We start from the raw sequence: 19,877 nt of genomic DNA on the forward strand, positions 1-19,877 counted from the left end.
ATATTATCCTTTATATAATGACTGGGGGAATATTAAATAAGATTTCCATCAAAGATTACTTGTGGATTTTGTTTTTCACTCATTTTTTTTTTTTTTATCTTGTCCTGTTCAACATCTTGGCAAACAGATGAGAGCTGAAGGCCTCTTGTGTTGGACATATTTTACTGTTACAACAGGGGTTTTGAATCTTCTGACAAACCAGAGGTATGTCTGAATGAACCCCTTTTGTAATCGAGTCCAAACTTTATTCATTTTAATCATATTTGAACATATTTTCTTTTGGACCGGACGGAAAAGGAAAGGAGGGAGGAAGAATGAGGGATGTTAGAGAAGGGGGGATAGGAGGGTGATTAAAGAAAAAAGGGGGGGGGGGGGGGGGTAAAACCATGAAGCAGCACAAAGCAACAAGTTACTGGATGGTAATACTCATTACAGTGAGGTTCAGAAATAATACAAGTCTATAAGGGCGGGGCCTGTGCACACACACTCAATTGTTCTAAGCACACCTGTTGGCTCCAAAAAATGTTTACATGTCAACATCCAAGGATTCAAGGATTCAAAAAGTGTTTATTGTCATTTTCAGTGAACAGAGCAGTTTTGCAGAATTGGAATTTGCTTCAGTGATAGTGTGCAACATAAAACACTTAAGAATAGAAAAAATGAACAGCAGTAAGCAAAACTAAAAAATTATAAAATGGTCAGAAAAATAAATAGACTCCAGTAGACCATGTCCAGAGTGAGAAGGGTCGGCAGCTATCCGACCTGCCTGTCCCCAGGTTCTGGGGACAGATGGAAGGCTGCAGCCAATCACCTTCTCAGCTGAGCGCACAATATGCTGCAGTCTGTTTATGTGTCTGGTTGTGGCTCCAGCATAGCACACAGTGATGGAGGAGGTGATGATGGATTCCATGATGGTCGTGTAGAACTGCACCATCATCTGGGCCGGCAGCTTGGCTCTCTTCAACTGCCCCAGGAAGTACATCCTCTGCTGGGCCTTTTTGAGCAGAGAGCTGATAGACGGCTCCCACTTGAGGTCCTGGGTGATGGTGGTGCCGAGGAGAGGGACAGAGTCCGCTATGGTGATGGGAGAGTCTGTCAAGATGAGAGGGGATGAGGGGGCTGTGACTTTCCTGAAGTCCACTATCATCTCCACTGTCTTCTGGGTGTTCAGCTCCAGGTTGTTGATGCTGCACCACGACACCAGCCGGTCCACCTCCCTCCTATAGGCAGACTCATCATTGTTAGAGATGAGCCCGATGAAGGTGGTGTCATCCGTAAACTTGATCAGTTTAAGAGAGTCATGGCAGGAGGTGCAGCAGTTGGTGGAAAGGGAGAAGAGCAGAGGAGAAAGTACACGGCCCTGTGGAGATCCTGTGCTGATAAATTGGGTTGTGGAGAAATTCTTCCCCAGCGGCATACACTGCCTCTGGTCCATTAGGAAGTCAGTGATCCACCTGCAGGTGGAGTCCGGCCCGTTTAGCTGGAGAACTGGAGGGGAGGATAGTGTTGAATGCCAAGCTGAAGTCCACGAACAGGATCCTAGCATAGGTTCCCGGGGAGTCCAGGTGCAGCAGGATGAAGTGGAGGGCCAGGTTGATAGCGTCGTCTACAGACCTGTTGGCTCTGTAGGCGTACTGCAGAGGGTCCAGGAGTGGGGGGAGGTGAGGGACTTGAGGTGGGGGAGGACCAAGCGCTTGAATGACTTCATGACTACAGACGTGAGTGCCACAGGCCTGTAGTCATTGAGGCCAGTTATGCGGGGCTTCTTGGGGACAGGGACGATGGTGGACAGTTTGAAGCAGGCCGGGACGTGGCAGGACTCCAGGGAGGTGTTAAAAATGTCTGTGAAGACTGCTGCCAGTTTGCCTACACAGTGTTTCAGGATGGCAGGGGAGACGCCATCCGGGCCAATATTTGTACACAATACAAATATTGTTTCCACACGCTCTTATGCCTTCAAACCAACTAGTGTGAAATATTTCATTCAAACACGCAAAATATTAGTGCAAAGGTGAGCTAACACCTGTGTTCAAGTCAGTGTTTATGTTCTTCCAAAATGGATGATGGAATGTAAAAAGGAGGGAGAGCGCCCAGTCATCCCCACACCAAGACCCCCGCCGCAGCAGCAGCGGCAGCCAGATCCCCGCAACACCCACACAGTAGCATAATAGAACATCCGCCACCCAGGCCAGGGCCAGCAGGACCGCCACGGGGGCCCCCAGAGCCAGAGAGCAGGGAGGCATGGGGGGAATCTTTACGTTTTTGTGTTGTCCAATTCATCTCCAATTTTGACCTTTGTCTTAACAACCAAAAATACTTTTTCCCCCATAGGTTTTAGATGGTTTGTCACATTTACATATTATACATTTTTGTCTTTAAAACAAAATAAACATGTTCATCAATATTTATGTGTTTTTTTAAAGGTGAAAAAATTAAAATGAGATTAAAAAAACCTAAATATTATTAAACCTCACTTGGAGAGCTGCACAGGGCGCCTTTTGACAGCCTGTTTATTTAAATAGAAAAATACTCATAGACACCCCCACACACAAGCGCAAACACATACACTTCACCTGTTCCATGAAAAGATCAGAACTGATAAACGTTAAGTCATGTTTGTCCACATAGACACTACAATACACAGCAGCATAGAATGAGTAAATACTTCAAGAGCATTCATATATTTAAAAAAAAAGAGAGAAAGATGTAAACAGTAACCTGGATGAGCATCGCAGAAGAACACACTTATCGGATAAACAATAAAAAATAAAACATTCTGTTAAAAATATAATTCAAAGAAGAAAAGGAGTGTTTGTTATCAATTTTGTTAAGGCACCAAATGGAGAGAAAATCCCCAAATATGCCAGTTTTCATTGGTATACTCCAGCTTTTCATGTTGCTGGCTTCTAAATCATCTTCAAAGAAGAAGCTGCTTTTGCCATGGAGGTTTTGGGGTTTTGTGGAGGGGTGTGTGGGGGTGGTTTGCTGGCCCCGGCTCAAATTGAAATGATGCGCTGTTCCCCCTGACTGCAGCTCGTGCTCAGTAATTAAATGCTTCATTGTCGCTTCTTGGAAATTTGTACTGAATATTTCAACCAGTGCGATGATTATTTGGGTGTGGGAGGAACGAGGATGTAATCACCTTAGCTGGCTCCTGTAATGATATACTTGCATTGAAGGTTGAGCTGCACAGCCTCTTAAAATTGCCCCTCCAGGTTAATCTTTACCTCATTTTTAATAACATTTAAAACAGCTGTTATTCACACATCTTTCACCCATTAACTGATGACTGATTCAAACATATGTAAGAGAACTGTCCCTTATACCAGTACATAAAACCTTTTCTTCTTTTCCTCCCACAGAGGACGCCTGTGAACAATGGCGAGGCTTTCCGATGGTTCTTTTAGGAGAAGCTCTTGCAGCCTCATCCAGCAGGAGGGCAGGTGGCACTCTAGACTTTCTGCCAGGAGCCCCTGACGGATCCACAGAATTTAAGTCGCCCACCATTTCTAGAGAGGACGCGAGAAGGAAAGGAGGACAAAAAGAGGAACAAAAACATAACAGTGTTGTTTTGACTGTAATTTCCTTTTTGTGTAATTATTGTACCTTTCAACAGTATCATTATGTATATTTTTGGTGTCTATGAATGTGTTTTCAGTGTTACGGCTGTAGATTTTACAGCCCAACCTATGTAAAGGACTTAAACAGACAATCAGCCTCAATGAATCCGTCGAACAGAAGAGGCTATGAGGATTGATGATCTGAGAATCCCAACACATCACTCTGGAGCAATAATCTGTTAATTATCCTAGACCAGTCATTTCTTTTTTTACTTTTAGTAATTCCACCAAATTGACTCATTCTTGCAGTTTTGTCTTTTATTCCTTGAAATAGAATCTAACAGGTTCGTTGATGGAGTTTCCTCGAAGCATGATGGGATTGTTGATTTGTCTTCTCATCCGTGTCCACTCACTGCAGAATAGGACATACTGTCTTCTCGTGCGGAGGGCCACCCCTTTCGTAAGCTTGAATTGAATCACATTTGATTGCACCAGATGTTTTGTGCTGCCTGCAGGTCACAACCGTCCAACAAACAGGTTTCAACCAAACTACGAAGCTTTTCTCAGTCTCTGTCATGAAAAGTTCTCAAAAGGTTGGGGAAAATATGAGTGAGGTGAAAAATGCTAAAATGTAGATTTACCAGCTGAACAGTAGACATATCTGACATGTCAAATGTGGCTCTGCAGGTAAAGGATAGTTTTCTGTTGCTATCGTACGCAGCAATTTTCTCACCTGCAAAATGATCTCAATAAATTCCAGTAACAAAATTGATCACAGTTACTCATTGTCCAAAACCCTGTTGTTGCATGTGTAAATGTGTTTTGATTTTAATGATTATTAAGAATTTTTATAATGTTGTTGTGATGCGTTTATGTGTTCAAATAAACAAGTAAAAGATATCTGCACAGAAAATGTTTGGTCAATAAAAGGAGGGTTTCAGCAGTCAAGAAAAAAAAGAGCAATCAGTGACAATCACCTGATAGCTTCCGTTTTCCTCCTTTTTTGTTTTTCTGCCAGAAAGCATCAACAGAAATAACAACCAGGAGGAGACTGCAGAAAAATAGCAGCCCTGGTTGCCTCCCCAGTCATGTATTCCCTAGAATACTAAAATGTAGCATGAAGAAGAGTGGTTCCCAGAGGCAGCAGACTTTAAAGGACTCGTGAAATCCCGTGTGGTATGTCATGCTGGAATGCACTTGGGGAAGGCGGAATGGAGGGACGTAAAGCAGCAAAAGAGAGGAGGATGGCTGCTGGGGTGGGGAGGGAGGAACAAGACAGGATCCCGAGATAATGTGAGCGACTGAGTGATTGCTGGCTCTTTCAGTTTCAGAGGGGGGGGGGTGTAATAATGCCAAGGGAGGACAGCAATGGGAGGGAAAGAGAGGACAGAGGCACATTTGGATGATGGTTGCGAAGGGGAGGGGTGTCAGTGCTGAGAAGAAGGAAATCATCCGGGACTGACTTTACCCCTGGCTGAGCACGCTTGCCATCAGCCAAATTGAGCTGCTGGCTGGTTACGGCCGGTCAGGAAGACGGTCTGAAGTGCTCTGCACCAGCAGCGTTGGCAGCAGAGCGGCATCTAAGGCGCCAAATCCCCCTAGCTGGTCATCAGAGGTTGATAATGTACATCAGGAGTGCAGTGGCTGGCTTGCTCCCTGGCCGGTAAGATTAAACAACATCAGAGACAGCTCCTCTCTAATCCTCCCCCCATAGCCGCACCTCCCTCTCCTTTGCTCTCTAACTGGAATTTTAAAGTCTTCAGTGCCTGCTGGTGATGTTCAGTTTTCTGCTTTGACTGGAGGAAACAGAGATTCTGAGGGCAACACAGGAGGAAGGTGGGAAATTGTCCTAGAAATTATCCACACAATTGTCCAGCAAAGGTTAATGAGATTTATGAGCACTTGTAAACAAGTGATCATTAACCCTACCCATTCTGAACTATACAAATTAAGAATTTTAATATACACATTTTCTAGGGGTGTAACGATTCATCTTAACAATTCGATTCATGACGATTCATTTTGAATTATCCAATTCGCTGACCTAAAACTGATCCAGGACATCTTTGGCCAAAAATCCAACCAGTGTGAATCAGAGATAAATACCTGGGTACAGAACAGTACAGGTGAAGTTTTCTAAATTCCCTTTATTTTTTTTAAGATAAACAAGAGTAAATTAAATATGTATACAAACAAACAAGTAAGCAAGAATTGTTGGCTAACCCATTCACAGTTTTATAAAGTTCAATTCACTGTTGTTTTTCCACATCAAAATGATACAAACAGAACATTATAAGAGAATTCTAGCGCACTGTATGGTCACGTCTTTGCAAATTTACACAAATTAGACTGTAATCATGGTTTGATCCCTTTTTGCTGCAATTACGTGTTTCCTGCCGTAATGCACTTGGTTGTTTTTACTTTTTATTACAATAGACCTAAAATTTCTCAAACCAAATAGTATTTTCCTAAATTGATTATAATAGTTTTTTTTCATCGTGAAACTATTTTAGAATGTTACAGGTTGATTAATTTCAATTGGATTAACAACATACCTCAGACAGATCCATTTTGTTCGAAAGAAGGAAGATAAATTCATTCAATTAATCATTACACCACTAACATTTTCAGAAAACTTTTAGTTGTTCAAGAGTGAGGTTTTTTTTTTTATTCAAGAAGTCCTGTAAACAGTTGCTGTACCACACATAAAGGATGTTTGCATTTTACAGCAACCTGTTTTCTAATCCTGTATTTCATTATGCTTTTTACACCAAACCTCCATTCTGTCAAGTTACGTTCACATCAGGCATGTGACCCGTGTGAATCTTAAACGGGCAAGAACCCATACTTATCCATTTTCAAACTGTTGGCACTTCTGTGAATCAAAAGAGACGTCAGCCATACGTCACTACCAAATCGGAGTTCCCAATCGGTCAAAGTTTGACTTGGTTTAACTTTCAATCTATGTTCAAAGGTCATTCATTTTGTACAAATTGCCCCAAAACTGTCCTAAAAATGTGTGTAGCTATACGCACGAACTCAAGAGTTTTAAATGTGCCTGAAAAGCATCTGTGATGGCTAGTTTTGTTGGAGGTGGTTGCTTGAACGCGCGTTGCCAAGGCCGACGTGAATGGAGTTTTACAGTAAACATTTAACGACTGTGAGCTGGAAAACTAAAATCAGATTTTAAGTATACACTTCTTTCTTTTTCTGTCTAATCTCAGAATTCTGACAAAAAGTCAAAATTGTCCATGACCTTTTTTTTTCTGTCACCGTGGGCCTAATCGTCTTCCGTAGTCTTTGTACCCACATGTTGAAAGTAAAAATGTCATCATACAATAGCAGCTATCGAGGGAATCTTGCTGTGTTTGCTTAATTAACAATTTTTTTTTCCAGTAGGGATTTTGATAAAAAAAAAACTTTGCAGTTGTCATACCGACACAGACAAAGATAGACTGCAACAAAGCAGAGATGTCAGAGTACTTTTTTATGTCTGTGAGGGTTCTCATTTATCTAAGTGACATCTTGAAGTGTTGGGATCTGCTTGTAAGTGGCATGATCCAGAAGGCTGATGAAGCCTTTTGGAAGACTGATGAAACATTTCAAGAAAAAAATATTTAAAGTCCAGATGCCATGACTCAACTTCAAGTCATTTTTTAGTTTAACCTAAAACTGAAAGAATGAACAAAAGTGACATTAACTGACAGTTAGGATGAGCATCTCACCTGCTTTTAATGATAGATGTCAGCAGCAAACAGGCAGATTCACACATCTTGCTTTCCTGTTTATTTGGTCATGCTAGGCCAGCTAATCAAAGCTGACAAAATGCACATTCATATTTGTATTTTTAACAAAATGTGTTGTGTGTCTCCAACACTTAACACAAACCAGTTGTGCTAACAAAATGAAAGCTTTTTTTTAGCAAGGTGAAAAGAGTTTAAATAGATATAACAAAGGGTGATTCTCCAAGGAAATAATTTAATAAGTATTCAAATTTCATAGTAAAAAAAATTATGATGACAAATAACTTGTATTCTGCAACTCCCCTGAGTGATGTAATAACTAAATTACCAAGTTAATTGAATTAGTTCCTTACTTAATAAAGTGGGCCTAAAACATTTGAAAAAAGACAGAAAAAACATTAATTAGAAGCAGCTATTAATTAGTAAAAACACATTCTTAAGAGTCTTTTCCATTTTTGTCATAGTGGCAGTTAAGATAAATGCGGTGTCTCAAAATGAATGTGGTTCTCTAATCGATTAGCTACACAGTTCAAGAAGCTAAAGTCAAATTTGGCGCCTAATTTTCACAGCAAAAGGTCCAAAATGCCACACAGGAGCCAAATGCATATTTTTAAAACACTAAATGGCAGTAAAGAAACTAGAAAGGAAAAAGGAATTCTCTTTTTGAAAGAAGTTTCCTCATGAAGGTTAAGTCTTCCATTGATTTATTATCAAAATTGCCACATTTTTTTAATCAATACTTATATTTTACATTCCATTTTTTACCAATACATGGCTCAATAGCCTTCTAAGTAACACATAACTGAAATGTATCGTTCATATTGAGTTGCCAGTATAATACATATTTGGTTTTAAAGGATTTGTTGAACCAAATAAACTATTTATAAATAATTTTATTCAGTCAAAAATTATTTTTTTTTATGTTATTCTAAACATCACAACACATTCTTGTCCTAATTTTTATGAAATTTTTATTCGACTTCTGAAAGTTACAGACTAAAACCAGAACTAATTACACTAAACTAAATCCATCCACCCATTATCTAAACCTGTTTTATTTGAGTTTGGGGTAAAAGGGTTGCAGAAGCCCACTCAGAAGGTTGAATGCAGGCTACACGATGGACAGGTCACCCGTCTTTGAGGGGAAGTTTTTTCTTTATATAATTGATTTTCTGAACCTTTGTGACCACTATTTAAATGTGGGATTTGAGTTTTCACCCAGGGCCTCCAACTTTTCAAAACAGCCCACAATATTACCTTCCAAATGGAAATGTAAGCTTTTATAATACATTTGAGAGAAAATACACTCTTCATGACGCAACCAGACATTAATAGCTGCAAACGGGCTCCAAAAACCTCCATGACCCCTTCTGAAAATTTCTGAAATAAAGAGTTTTTGGTTCATAAACTGTGACGGGAAAACTCTTTATTTCAGAAACTTCCACTCAAACCTGTTGAGCAGCTGATATGAAACCAATAAGAAGAAACCTGCTCTCACCAAACATGGAAGTCTCATTAACCCTTGTGCTATCCTAGGCACTTAACCATTGGGAGTTGGGTCATCTAGACCCACTAGACAGTGCTCTGAACCTTTTTTCTTCAATGATTTGTGAACCTCACTGGTGTCCATGGATGACATGAAATCTTTCCACCTTTATCCACCTTTGTCACGGTAGGGAGAACACGTCAATGTAAGGGTGGGATCATCTAAGATAGCACAAGGGTTAAGTTTAAAGGAGTTTGTAAAGAACTCCTAAAGCTGCTGGCTTTGAACTGCATACTAGGTAAAATCACCAGAGAAACATGGAAAATGCTGTTTTTGTCTTTATAGTGACTGGATTTAGAGGTTAAAGTAAATCACTTGATTTCCCTCCACCTGCAGATTGTTTATACTCAATAATCATTGAATCCCATTAATTCTGCCAAGTACCAAACCTGAGAGCTCACAGCAGCGCACACCAGACTGACTTTTGAAGTGATTTGCAGAGATAAAGCGCTCAGGCTCCATCAGTCACAGCTGTGCTGGGTTAAAGCTTTACCTTGACAACCCTTGTTCATTGAAAAACTTTTGTCACTTCTTTGTCGATCTGACAAGAAATCAGGGGCCGTACTCACCTTGAAAGCCTGTCAGGATCCTTGGAGTACTTTCAGGCCAAGGTGATCAGGCAAACCGAGTTTGGTGGGGTGTGATAAAAAAATGCTACGTCTCTTCTTTGTTGGTCTTCCTTCACAACACATTCTAGAGAAATTGCCCAGTCTGCAATAAGCTTTTAATTTAGTGGTAACATTGGTTGAGACAAGTGTTGGTGAAAAAAACAAAAACATAACAATAATATATCATTTACTGTCAATTTTTTCCCTTTTTGGTTTGTAAGTGGTTTTTAGTGGTTAAAACAAAAAAAAAGATATCTTTATAAATTATACAAATATTACGTGTCGAAGTCTGCAAAAATGAACACGTTGTTTTTGTTAAACTACTGGGAGGACTAGTTACTGAGTCCATTCGCACCAGGAATCTTTGCTTCAGATCAAAGTTTCTTTCATTTGAAGACTTGTTTGACAGATATAAATGGAAAACTGCTGGTAGTATCAAAACAGCAAAAATGTTAATACAAAAAAAGATATAAGCCAAAAAACTTTCAGACTCATAGTGTGAATTAAAACGACCATGATGTTCATAGCAAGATGTATGTTTTTGTTGCTACATCACCAATGGCATGAAGGCCTATGCTCAAACCTTTTCTGTGTGGAGTTTGCACCTTCTCCCCTTGTATGTCAGGCGTTGTAGTTTTCTCCCACAGTCCAAAAAACAATGCAAATTGGTGACAGTAAACTGCCTCTTAGGGGTTAGTCGGAGAGTGCAATTGTCTGTCTCTGTATGTGGCCCTGTGAAGAAGTGGCAACCTGTCCAGTGTGGACCCTGACCTAACCCCTTTGATACCTGGGACAGGCTTCATCAATGTCTGTGACCCTAAAGATAATATGTAATAGATCGGGGGTCCCCAACCTCCGGGCTGCCGATTGATTATTACTCAAAACATGGGTTTATTTTAACAGTTGTTCCCACACACCATAATAATAATAATAATAATAATAACAACAGTCTTAGTCTAACATTTTCTAAAAATAGTCTTTTTTGGGTATTTATTTCCCCGCTGCCCCTTAAAAGTTGGACAGGGCTTACGTTGGAGTCCAATCTTTTAGCCTCTACTTTGACAGTTAAGGGACAATGAATATCACATTTGAATGGTTCCTATTGAAAATGTCGTGTACAAATAAACTTTAAAGCAGCTGCAGATATTTCCAGAGGATCAAGATAAACTTTCAAAAGTTTTGGAAACTAGAAGCCAATAAAAATGAAAAATAAAATAAAAAGTTGGACGCCCACTTTAGCCTTGTACAGGTCAATCCTTGAAAATATCGTTTGACATTAAACTGGTCCGTGGCCTGAAAAAGGTAGGGCGGCACAGATGGCTGCTCCACAGGTCTCTGAGAATTAATCTGCAAAAAAAGACCAAAAAAGAAAGACAAAACAGATGAGCAGATACTTTATCTAAATCTTCACAACCTTCAACATCATTACAACGTATCCTAGGTGAAGCTTTGATTAGCCGTTATTTTAAAAAATGCATTTGTTTAGTAATAATTCAGAGTGTTTTCTGTTTTCATGCTGGAAGAGCTTATAGGACTTTTTTATAGTGAAAAGCTTTGAGAAACGCTTAAGACACTGCAGTTTTTAATGACAGTGACTCGCGAGGCAAGAAGTACCATCAGTGGAACAATCACATGGGAGTAAAAACCTAATTATTTACTGAGATTACTGCACTGTTGGAAGGCAAAACCAAAATGTCAAACATAACCCCTAATCCCAAAGAAAAATGACATGCACAATCAACTTCTGTTATGCAGAGCAGACCCGACCAGGAGCACTTTCCCAAACAAAGACTCAAAGAGGGAGTTTGAATGACAACTTCAATTTTCCTCCCTTTAAAAAAAAGTGATAGATATTCTACTTTCAATCTCATATTGTTTTTTATTTCAGTAAAATGTCACATTGATTAGCAAACTGTCAACTAGATTAGACCAGCAGGACAAACAAACAATTCCCAGCAAATACATTTAAACACTTGTGAGCAAACTTCTCTACCTGGACAGCAGTTTTTCCCCCCACTTCTCAGTTCCAACTAAAATAAAGCTTGGGAAAAGGTTGTACAATAGTCTGTTGGAACACTCCCAGTGGTTGAGATTATAAATACTCTGAAAAAAAGTTAATTGATGTTATAGTTATAGTTGATTGAAAACAATAAACTAAGTAAGGGCATTTATAAAAATTCGTATTTTTATTGTTAGAGTCACCATAAAAATATTCATTTTTTTTACAAACTTATTCAAGAGCATTTTTTGCAGGAAATTCTGCTTTAATTTGAATTTCCGATCGTGAAAATGGAAATATTCTCAATTCCTACACGTATTGCATTGCAACTTCCTCTTTGGCGTCTCTCGTGCACACAGAGGGCAGAGAAAGAGACGCAGGGAAAATGCCACATAGCCCCCGCCACCCTATTCCCTCCCCCACCCAACTCGTATTTCATTATTTATTTACTGTCTGCAGTTTTTCCATCGCACGCATATTGATGCAGAGAAAGCTGGGTGTGAGTGTGTGTCAGAATCATTTCCTGACGAGGGAGACAAGGTGGAAGTAATCAGCAGAGCGCTGATGCAATATGACAGCTCTAGAACCGCTGGTACACAGTTAAGAGCAGCAGAAAGAAGAAGAAGAAGAAGGAACCCATCATCCACTGAAGGAAGCTGCGAGATGAGCACGAGCAACACTTTGGTGGAAAGTAGATTTTTTTTCAAGTTCAAAAAGTTTGGGAAGAGAATGGTGGATTCTTCACGCTCTGTTGCAGATAATCCAAAAAGCACACAAAAAAAAGGTTTTTAAAAGAAATAAGATTTTAAAAAAAAATCAAACTTGTTAGCAGATTTTTTTTTCTTTGTATGTCAGATCGGGAAATTACACTTATTATTACACATAACATGGAACAAAACAGAAGAATGATTCCTCTTTTTGCCTAATCTCAGCAGTTTTTACAATGATTAGTTGTCCTGCTGTAATGCTGTGCAGTGAGACCAGCTCTTCCTGGTGAAGCACTTGTACACATCCGTACATCTCTATCATACATTTCCATCTCTGTCTCAGTCATCACCTTCTTCTGTTTCTGACAAACACCTTCAACCTGTCTTACTCACACACACACACACACACACTTATGCGCATGAACCATCTGCTCCTCCTGACAGACACAACCTTCCGAGGTGCAGTAATTGATGAATGTGGAAGACAATGCTTTTAGGGGCTCCCTGACTGTCCTCTTCACATGCAGTTCTGGTAGACACACGAAAAACACATCCAGAGATGTGCGACAAGGTTGACTGATTGATTGGGACGGTCGGCTTCATGACGGCTGGCGACATTTTGCCACATCGTGTCAACGCCTGTGGCAGGCTGGCAGACAGAGTCGCAGAGTAATCTCCAAGGAATTAGGTAATCAAAGCTGGCTGTGCTGGAATCAAGGTTGATGTCCCTTTAAGTGTGCAAATACATTTAAAATACCAGATCTGCTCAGCTTTGGGAAAAAGAAGTTCACTGGTTTCAAATTTCACAAATGAAGTGAAATGATTTGTCCATATTAGGGTCCGCTAAGTGCTTTGCTACAACCTACAGTGAGGTTTATTTCTTGACAATGGAAAGCAAGCAGATTAAAATATTGATAAATTGGTTTCTGGTTACACTGTGACTGTAATATGCTAGGTAGTGTTCGAAAGTTTGCAGAATGTGGATATTATTTAAAATTCATCTATATTGAATGGTATCCAGGAGGTTTATGGACCACCAACCCAGATTCTGCAGAAACCCCCTTCAAAATCCATTTAGAGAAAGTCGGCAGACATATCCATGTGGGGCTGCTCAAATCCTGCTTTTATCCTGAACTTCACAGACTATGAAATTTACAGGGGCTTTTACACTAGCATTGAGCCATAGACTCAAATGGCATACAAGGCTAATATATTTGCCATTCTCATCTGGTTTTGATGTGCTTTCACACAAGACACGTCAGAAGCCAACCAAAGACTGAAGCACAGTGAGCTGCCTGGAATATTCCTGCAGTTCCAAATGCCGCTCACTTGTACAGCTAATTTATAGAGCTGAGATCGATGGACTATCTGCAAACCAAGATATCATCCGGTATCTTCAGGACTTTTAAGAAAAATAATTTTAAAATTCTGAAACAAAGCAAGCAACCAATGAGTTATTGACAGACTTGGAATGATTAGACCTTAAGCTATGGACACGCCGGGGATGTGACGTGTTCAAGAACATTCTAATCTTGCATAAGAAAGAATTGGTGTGTGAAGTGATATTTATGCCACCACATTGCAAACAAAACATTAAGTTCCAAATGAAAATATTTGCTTTCAAATACTTTCTTTGCTTTCAATTGTCCTATAATTACTGCCGGGCACAAATCACAATTATTAATTTCTCCTCCGTGATCACTTTTCAAACGGTTAGTATTTCTATGAATGAAAAGGGAACATCCAAATGTTACAACCATATCTGAGTCCCTGATTGGTCAAAGTTTGACCTTGTTTAACTTTCAATGCGCAATCATTGGCCGCAAGCTTTGTTCCTGAAAATGTGCATAGCTACAGGTAAGCATGAGGGTTTTCAGTGTGTAAGCCCAAATAACACATTTACGCAAGGTTACATAGACTTTTCATTGGAAGTGACCGCTTAAATGCATGTTGCCCGGGGGGGGGATATGAACTTTTTCTTAAGGTAACGCTGTCTTTGTGTCACTGGTTTCTTGAACATGTAAATTAGTTCACTGTCACCAGATTTTAACCCAAAAGAAAACGTTTGGGATGTGGTGGAAAGGGAGATTGGCATCATGGATATGCAGCCAACAAATCTGCAGCAACTGCTTGAAAATGTCATGTCAACATGTTACAGCACGGTGAACTGTGTCTTTTGCTGCCTCATTTTTAGGAATCACCACTTTTTTGACATGTAAACGCATTGGCTAAATAAAAGTGTTAGGGCCACCAAAAAAAAAATAATAATACAAAATTTAAAGTCGTAAATGTGAGACAGGTAGATTCTAGTGGATCAGATTCTGTAAGGAGCTGAAAAACCAGATACAAGTTTTCAAAAGGTTTATTGTCCAAGTGTCCAATAGTGTTCAGCCTCCAGCAGTCCAAATGCTCCAGGATGATTAGGGGAGCATGCAGTCCAAACCCCATCTATTAAATAAAAAATAAAAAAACACAGACAGAACCAAATAAAACCCAGTATAAAACAGTAAAAACCCATGCAATTAAATCCACTAGAAGTTGTTCAGAAAATGTCTTGTTGTCTTGGGCTGACTTGGATTTGCACTGAGAGGGTAAATTACTTATCTGAAAGAGGGGTGGGTCGCAACCACACCCCTCTGCTGTAGTTCGTCACATCCCCTCTCCACTTTCCAGTTCCATTGTCCACTGGTTCCACTTTGCTGTCCCAGTCATGTGGGCGAGCCCAGACTCTACAATGTCCAATTCCTGGGGCTGGCATGCTCCAAAACACCACACGTGCAGCCTCCGTCTCTGGTGTTCCACAACACCACACGTGTGGCTCCCATCGCTAGTGTTTCAACACTGTTTGTGCAGCTCTTGTGGTGCGCCTCTTTCTTTTTCTCCAGTCCAGGTCCAGCTGTTCATCCTTTTTAAAGGATCAAAACTCCAACCCACCTTGATCACACACACACCTGTGACTCATAAGCAGATTTGCCATGAGCCATTCAAGGGCCCTTGGAGTTTTAGGTTGCACAACCAGGATCAATAAAAAAAGATTAAAAAAAAAACATAAAATTGTACAGATAGGAAAAATCCCCCCGTTACATAAATTTACAACTTTTTTCTCATAAATTTACTATGGAAGAGGATTAGGGCCACAGAGAAACAAAGAAAAAAGGCCATAGAAAAGACTAACCTGTTTCCTCAGAATTCTGACTTTAATCTCAGCTAACTGAAGGTAGTAGCTCACAGGCCTCCGTAGTTCTGAGATTAAAGTCAGAATTTTTGATGTCCTTTTCTTTTTTTTCTCCATGTCCCTAATCCTCTTTCGTAATTTACAGAATTAAAAGTCGGGAATTTACAACTTTAAAATGAAGCCATCCAAGATGCCCAGTTTTCGGCATTTTCAACACGAATGCACCAGACTATTTTCATGCCACTTTTTTGTTTTGTATTGAAATGAGACTTTTCTTTTGGAGGAGCGGACATGTATAACACTATTTTCATTCCCCTTTGGCGTTCCTTGAGTGCATGACAGAGACATCAAAATGGTATTTGAATGAAGGGCAGACTAAAGTAGGGGTTCTCTACACCCAAACGTGTCTCTGAGCTTTTCACTCCGCATTACTGACACCAAAACCCGGAAAGCCAGCTAATAATAATTTGGTTCCTAGTCAACAAAAGGTTCTAAACTTCATTGTTTTTAAAAAATCTAACCCAAATGAAGCTTCACAAAACGCTCTACATCTTTCATCTTCAATTGTGGATCGAGAGAACAGACAACTTTGGTGTTTTTTTGTAAATTTATTACTTTTTTTTTGTAATTATGCATTTTAGAGTCATACATTTATGACTTTAAAACACATATTTATGAGAAAATAATCATAAATTTAGCCAAAGACTTTTAAATATACAACATTATTATAATCGTAATTTAACATTATGACCTTTTTTTTGTAAATTTAGGAATTTAAAGTCATAAATAATTTTTTTTCCTTTTTTTTTTTGGTAGACTGGTCCTAAAACTCTGTCCTAGCTAGAGGAGATAACAGAGGCAATGGCGTTTCATATTGTGGTAGAAAATGTAATGCAGTGTTTGCAAGAAAAAAAAAAAATCAGTCTCAAGTATGAACCTCCAAGCTGCCAGTCATTTACCCAGAAAGCTTTGCCCCTTTTCATAAACAAAACAAACATGAGAGAATATTGTGGTGTAACCTGATAAGGCTGTGTTTACCTTAGAATCTCATTTCAAAGATTTCTCCAGTCTCTACCAGTTTAGCTTCAAACTTTCGTCATTTAAAAAAAGAAGGGATCTGCCAAAATGTTCTGATGGGGGTATTTACATTTTGTAACCATCAGTGGATATTGATAGTATATATAATAAATGAGCCATTCCTAAATTCAATAACATTGTTAAAGTTATTGTCCAGCTTCTTCAAATTAGAGGCTGAGATGCTCCTGGACAAACAGAGAAATGGATCTAGATTTCCACTTTAGAAAAACAATGTTCTTAGTTTAAGGATTAAAATCTGCTGTGTCTCTTTATATTAACAGCCTCAACTTTGCACTTCCTGTTCAGTTTCTTGCACACGTTTGTTAAAAATCCATGTAATTGTGGGCTTTTTCCACCTAGTCCGCAAGGAAATACTACAAAATGAATTCTCTCAGAATCAAGGAACTATAATCTTTCATTCAGAGTTCCATGGCTGGGTTTGGATCAGGATGAAAGTGATCCAGATAACCAAATTCCTTACTCTAGGATGATCATTTTTAATTTGACAAAGCAATTCATCATATTTTGTTTGTAAGTATTTTACACGAGAATGTAGATTCCTTGTGAGAATGACAAGAATTACCTTTGCAGAGCATCTGCTCAATCAAGCTGGCTTGATTTAGCAGGACACTCAATTTTCAACATACTAACTATTTAAACATCACTTCATTCTGCTCTGTTTCTTTGTGAATGTATTTATGTCTGGTTCAAAGATGTTACCATGCAGTAAACTTACATCTGATTGTTTTATTGTTGCAGGGCTAGAGGAACCACAAGTGGAGCATGTGAGACCTGCTCCAGGAGTTCAGATGCTTGTTTCCACTTCTTTTAAATGTCTAGCCTCTATGTATGTGTGTGAATGAGTGAGTGTACTCTGCGTTTAAGTGGAATTGTCTCTTTTTTTTTTGCACAACATAAACATTTTTTGAACAATTATGTGAGATTACAAACATTGCACATTACCAGATCCTCAGGAAAGAGCAGAGCCCTCTTGCTCAGCAACCTTTAAAACAGGATTCTGTTTTCTTCCTTTGTGTTTTGACTTTCTTCTCTAGTTGAGATGCTTTTCTATTAACAGGTTTTTATGTGTTAGCACTGTTGATCTGTATATGAGAATCTAATAATATATTAGAAAAATTCAAAGACTTTTCTTATTGACAAAAGTCAACCATTATCAAACAAGAAGTAGAATATTTAGTTTCTACATCAGCAGTGAAATGATGAATTTGCTGCATCTTTTTCTTTTTAAGTTTTATTGCAAAAGCATGTTAAATTGTGCAAGTATTTAACAAAAAGAGTGCAACAATATTTTCATTATAAATGTATCGATTTATTCTTTAGACACCTTTTCTAGTTTCCTAACACAGCGGTGACTTACCACCCTTACTTGTTGCTTGATTGTTCCTCATGACCTGTCCTGAGGTAGGCCCGTAGAAAAATGAGCCTGAACATTTTGAATCCACGGGCTCACAGAGCAGTCTAAAACCTTTGTATTTTGTCCGGGCCATCTGTGTGCCCTGTACAGATTTGCCTGGTCAGACAGCCCATAACCAACCGCAACCCTTGTGCCATCCTAAGCACTTTAACATTGGGAGCTGGGTCATCTAGACCCACTAGACAGTGCGCTGAACTTTTTTACTTTAATGATTTGTGATCCTCACTGGTGTCCATGGATTACATGAAATCTTTCCACCTTTATCCACCTTTGTCATGGAAGGGATAACACGTCAATGTAAGGGTGAGGTCACCTGATATGGCACAAGGGTTAAAGGCAGTGGTGACCAAGGCAAAAGGTATAAAATGAATCAGTCAAGAGTGACAGTTCCTGTGAGGAAAAACACAAATATCCTTGGTTTTATAAAATTAACGAGATACTCCCATTGAGACCAGCTGTTTATTTTGTAGGCATATTGGAGACAAACAAATGTTGAAATTCAGGAATTATTTTAAAAATTTGTAACAAGAGAATAATCATCCCAACAACCCAAGATCACTATAAATGTTTCTCTGACGTAAACCCCTCACGTCCTTATGATTTGGATTTTATCAATTTTTACACACATGGCGGTGTGAAATGTATTCTCTGCACCTGGAGGAGCAGTGAGCTGCAGACACAACTGTGCTCAGGAACCATTTAGTGGTTTTACCTCCCCATGCATGTGTCATGTGGGGAGGTATTGGGTTTCATTTTTTAATCTTTGTTGTATTGTAACCATGGATTTGAACTCCCAACTTACCAGTATCAGGGCAGACACTCAAATATAAGACCATTGAGCTGGGTCACTGGGTTTGTGGCCACCTGGTGCAACAATCATGACACACATGCTTCAATGATGTGCTGTGAGGCTTGTGTCTGGTGAGGCACAGACCCCTTCAGTCAGATTCACAAATACAGTACATACCTCCAGTATGTTTTCCATGTACTGATTGTGTTCCATATGAGGATTTTATCCATTCACATAGCAAGTACATATTTGGCCAATGAAGAATGTAAAATGTGTAACAGTTCAGAATACCTCCCAACATGGACAGCCATTACAATAGACACAGAACCCCTAATAATAAGCAGCTGCTTTTGGGATGTCCATTTTTTCCACATTCTGTATTGTGAGATTTGTTGCTTTCAACGCATTGTGGAAAAATAAAAATAAAATTAAATAAAAATAAAATAAAATAAACCAGCGCAAATGCTTTTTCACATACACATATGCTTCCCCTGACCACACGCCCCTGACATGCTTCTGTGCACAGATTTCAATTCACATCTAAAAAGTGCAATAAAATTCGACCCGAACTCACGAAAAGAAAAAAAAGTGCACTCAATTCTGTACTAAAAAGAGAGCCAACTGAGTCCCCCCCCCAACTTCTCTGTAATAACTCTTTGTGTCTCGCTCTCTCATCTCAGTGGGATTTTGTCTTCATGTTCAGCTCGCTGCTAATCCATGGTTGTTCATATTACTTAGTCATGGCGTCAATAACGTGGATGTGGCTCCCACAGACAATCGGTCTGTGGTCTAAAAGCTGCTTCGCTTACATGCAGAATTTGTAGATTGAAAAAAAATGAGTACCAGGTCATAGAGACATTTGCTCATTCAAAAAAGGCTCTTGAGTGCTCTTTTGGTCTGAATAAAAAAATTGAAATGAAAGTAAAAGTTTCAGGCTAAAGGCTGGTTGATACAAGAAAGGAAATGTTTGGTCCTGTGGCTCCAATATTGGAGGTCTTGGATATTTTTTTCATCACTACAACTTGGCCAAACATCACATTGTCTGTTGTGTGAAAACTATTGTGTAGTCACTTGGAGAAGGTGTAGATAGGTGGAGCACTGTGCAGCCTCGTGCTGAGAGCTAAAGAGAGCTGAACGGTGTGAACCAGACAGGAGCAGACACTTTCTTTGACACTTTGTTTACCACCATTTCATAAAACAACAAATCGTCTTCCTTTTTGCACCAAACAAACATTTA

General features: G+C 39.3%; 1 protein-coding gene across 1 annotated transcript in view; it reads left to right on the top strand.

Annotated features, from left to right (window-relative positions):
* LOC101170738 (CXXC finger 4) overlaps positions 1-4,473 on the top strand; it is a 30,220-nt gene extending 25,747 nt beyond the window's left edge. The window contains exon 3 of the mRNA XM_004065913.5: positions 3,363-4,473. Within this exon, the coding sequence (XP_004065961.2) occupies positions 3,363-3,407 (45 nt within the window). The 3' untranslated portion in view covers positions 3,408-4,473. The remainder of the gene's footprint in view (positions 1-3,362) is intronic.
* Positions 4,474-19,877: the final 15,404 nt, after the last annotated feature.

The sequence above is a fragment of the Oryzias latipes genome, chromosome 1 (assembly GCF_053564925.1).
Source record: "Oryzias latipes strain Hd-rR chromosome 1, Olatipes_Hd-rR_3.1".
NCBI classification, from domain to species: domain Eukaryota; kingdom Metazoa; phylum Chordata; class Actinopteri; order Beloniformes; family Adrianichthyidae; genus Oryzias; species Oryzias latipes.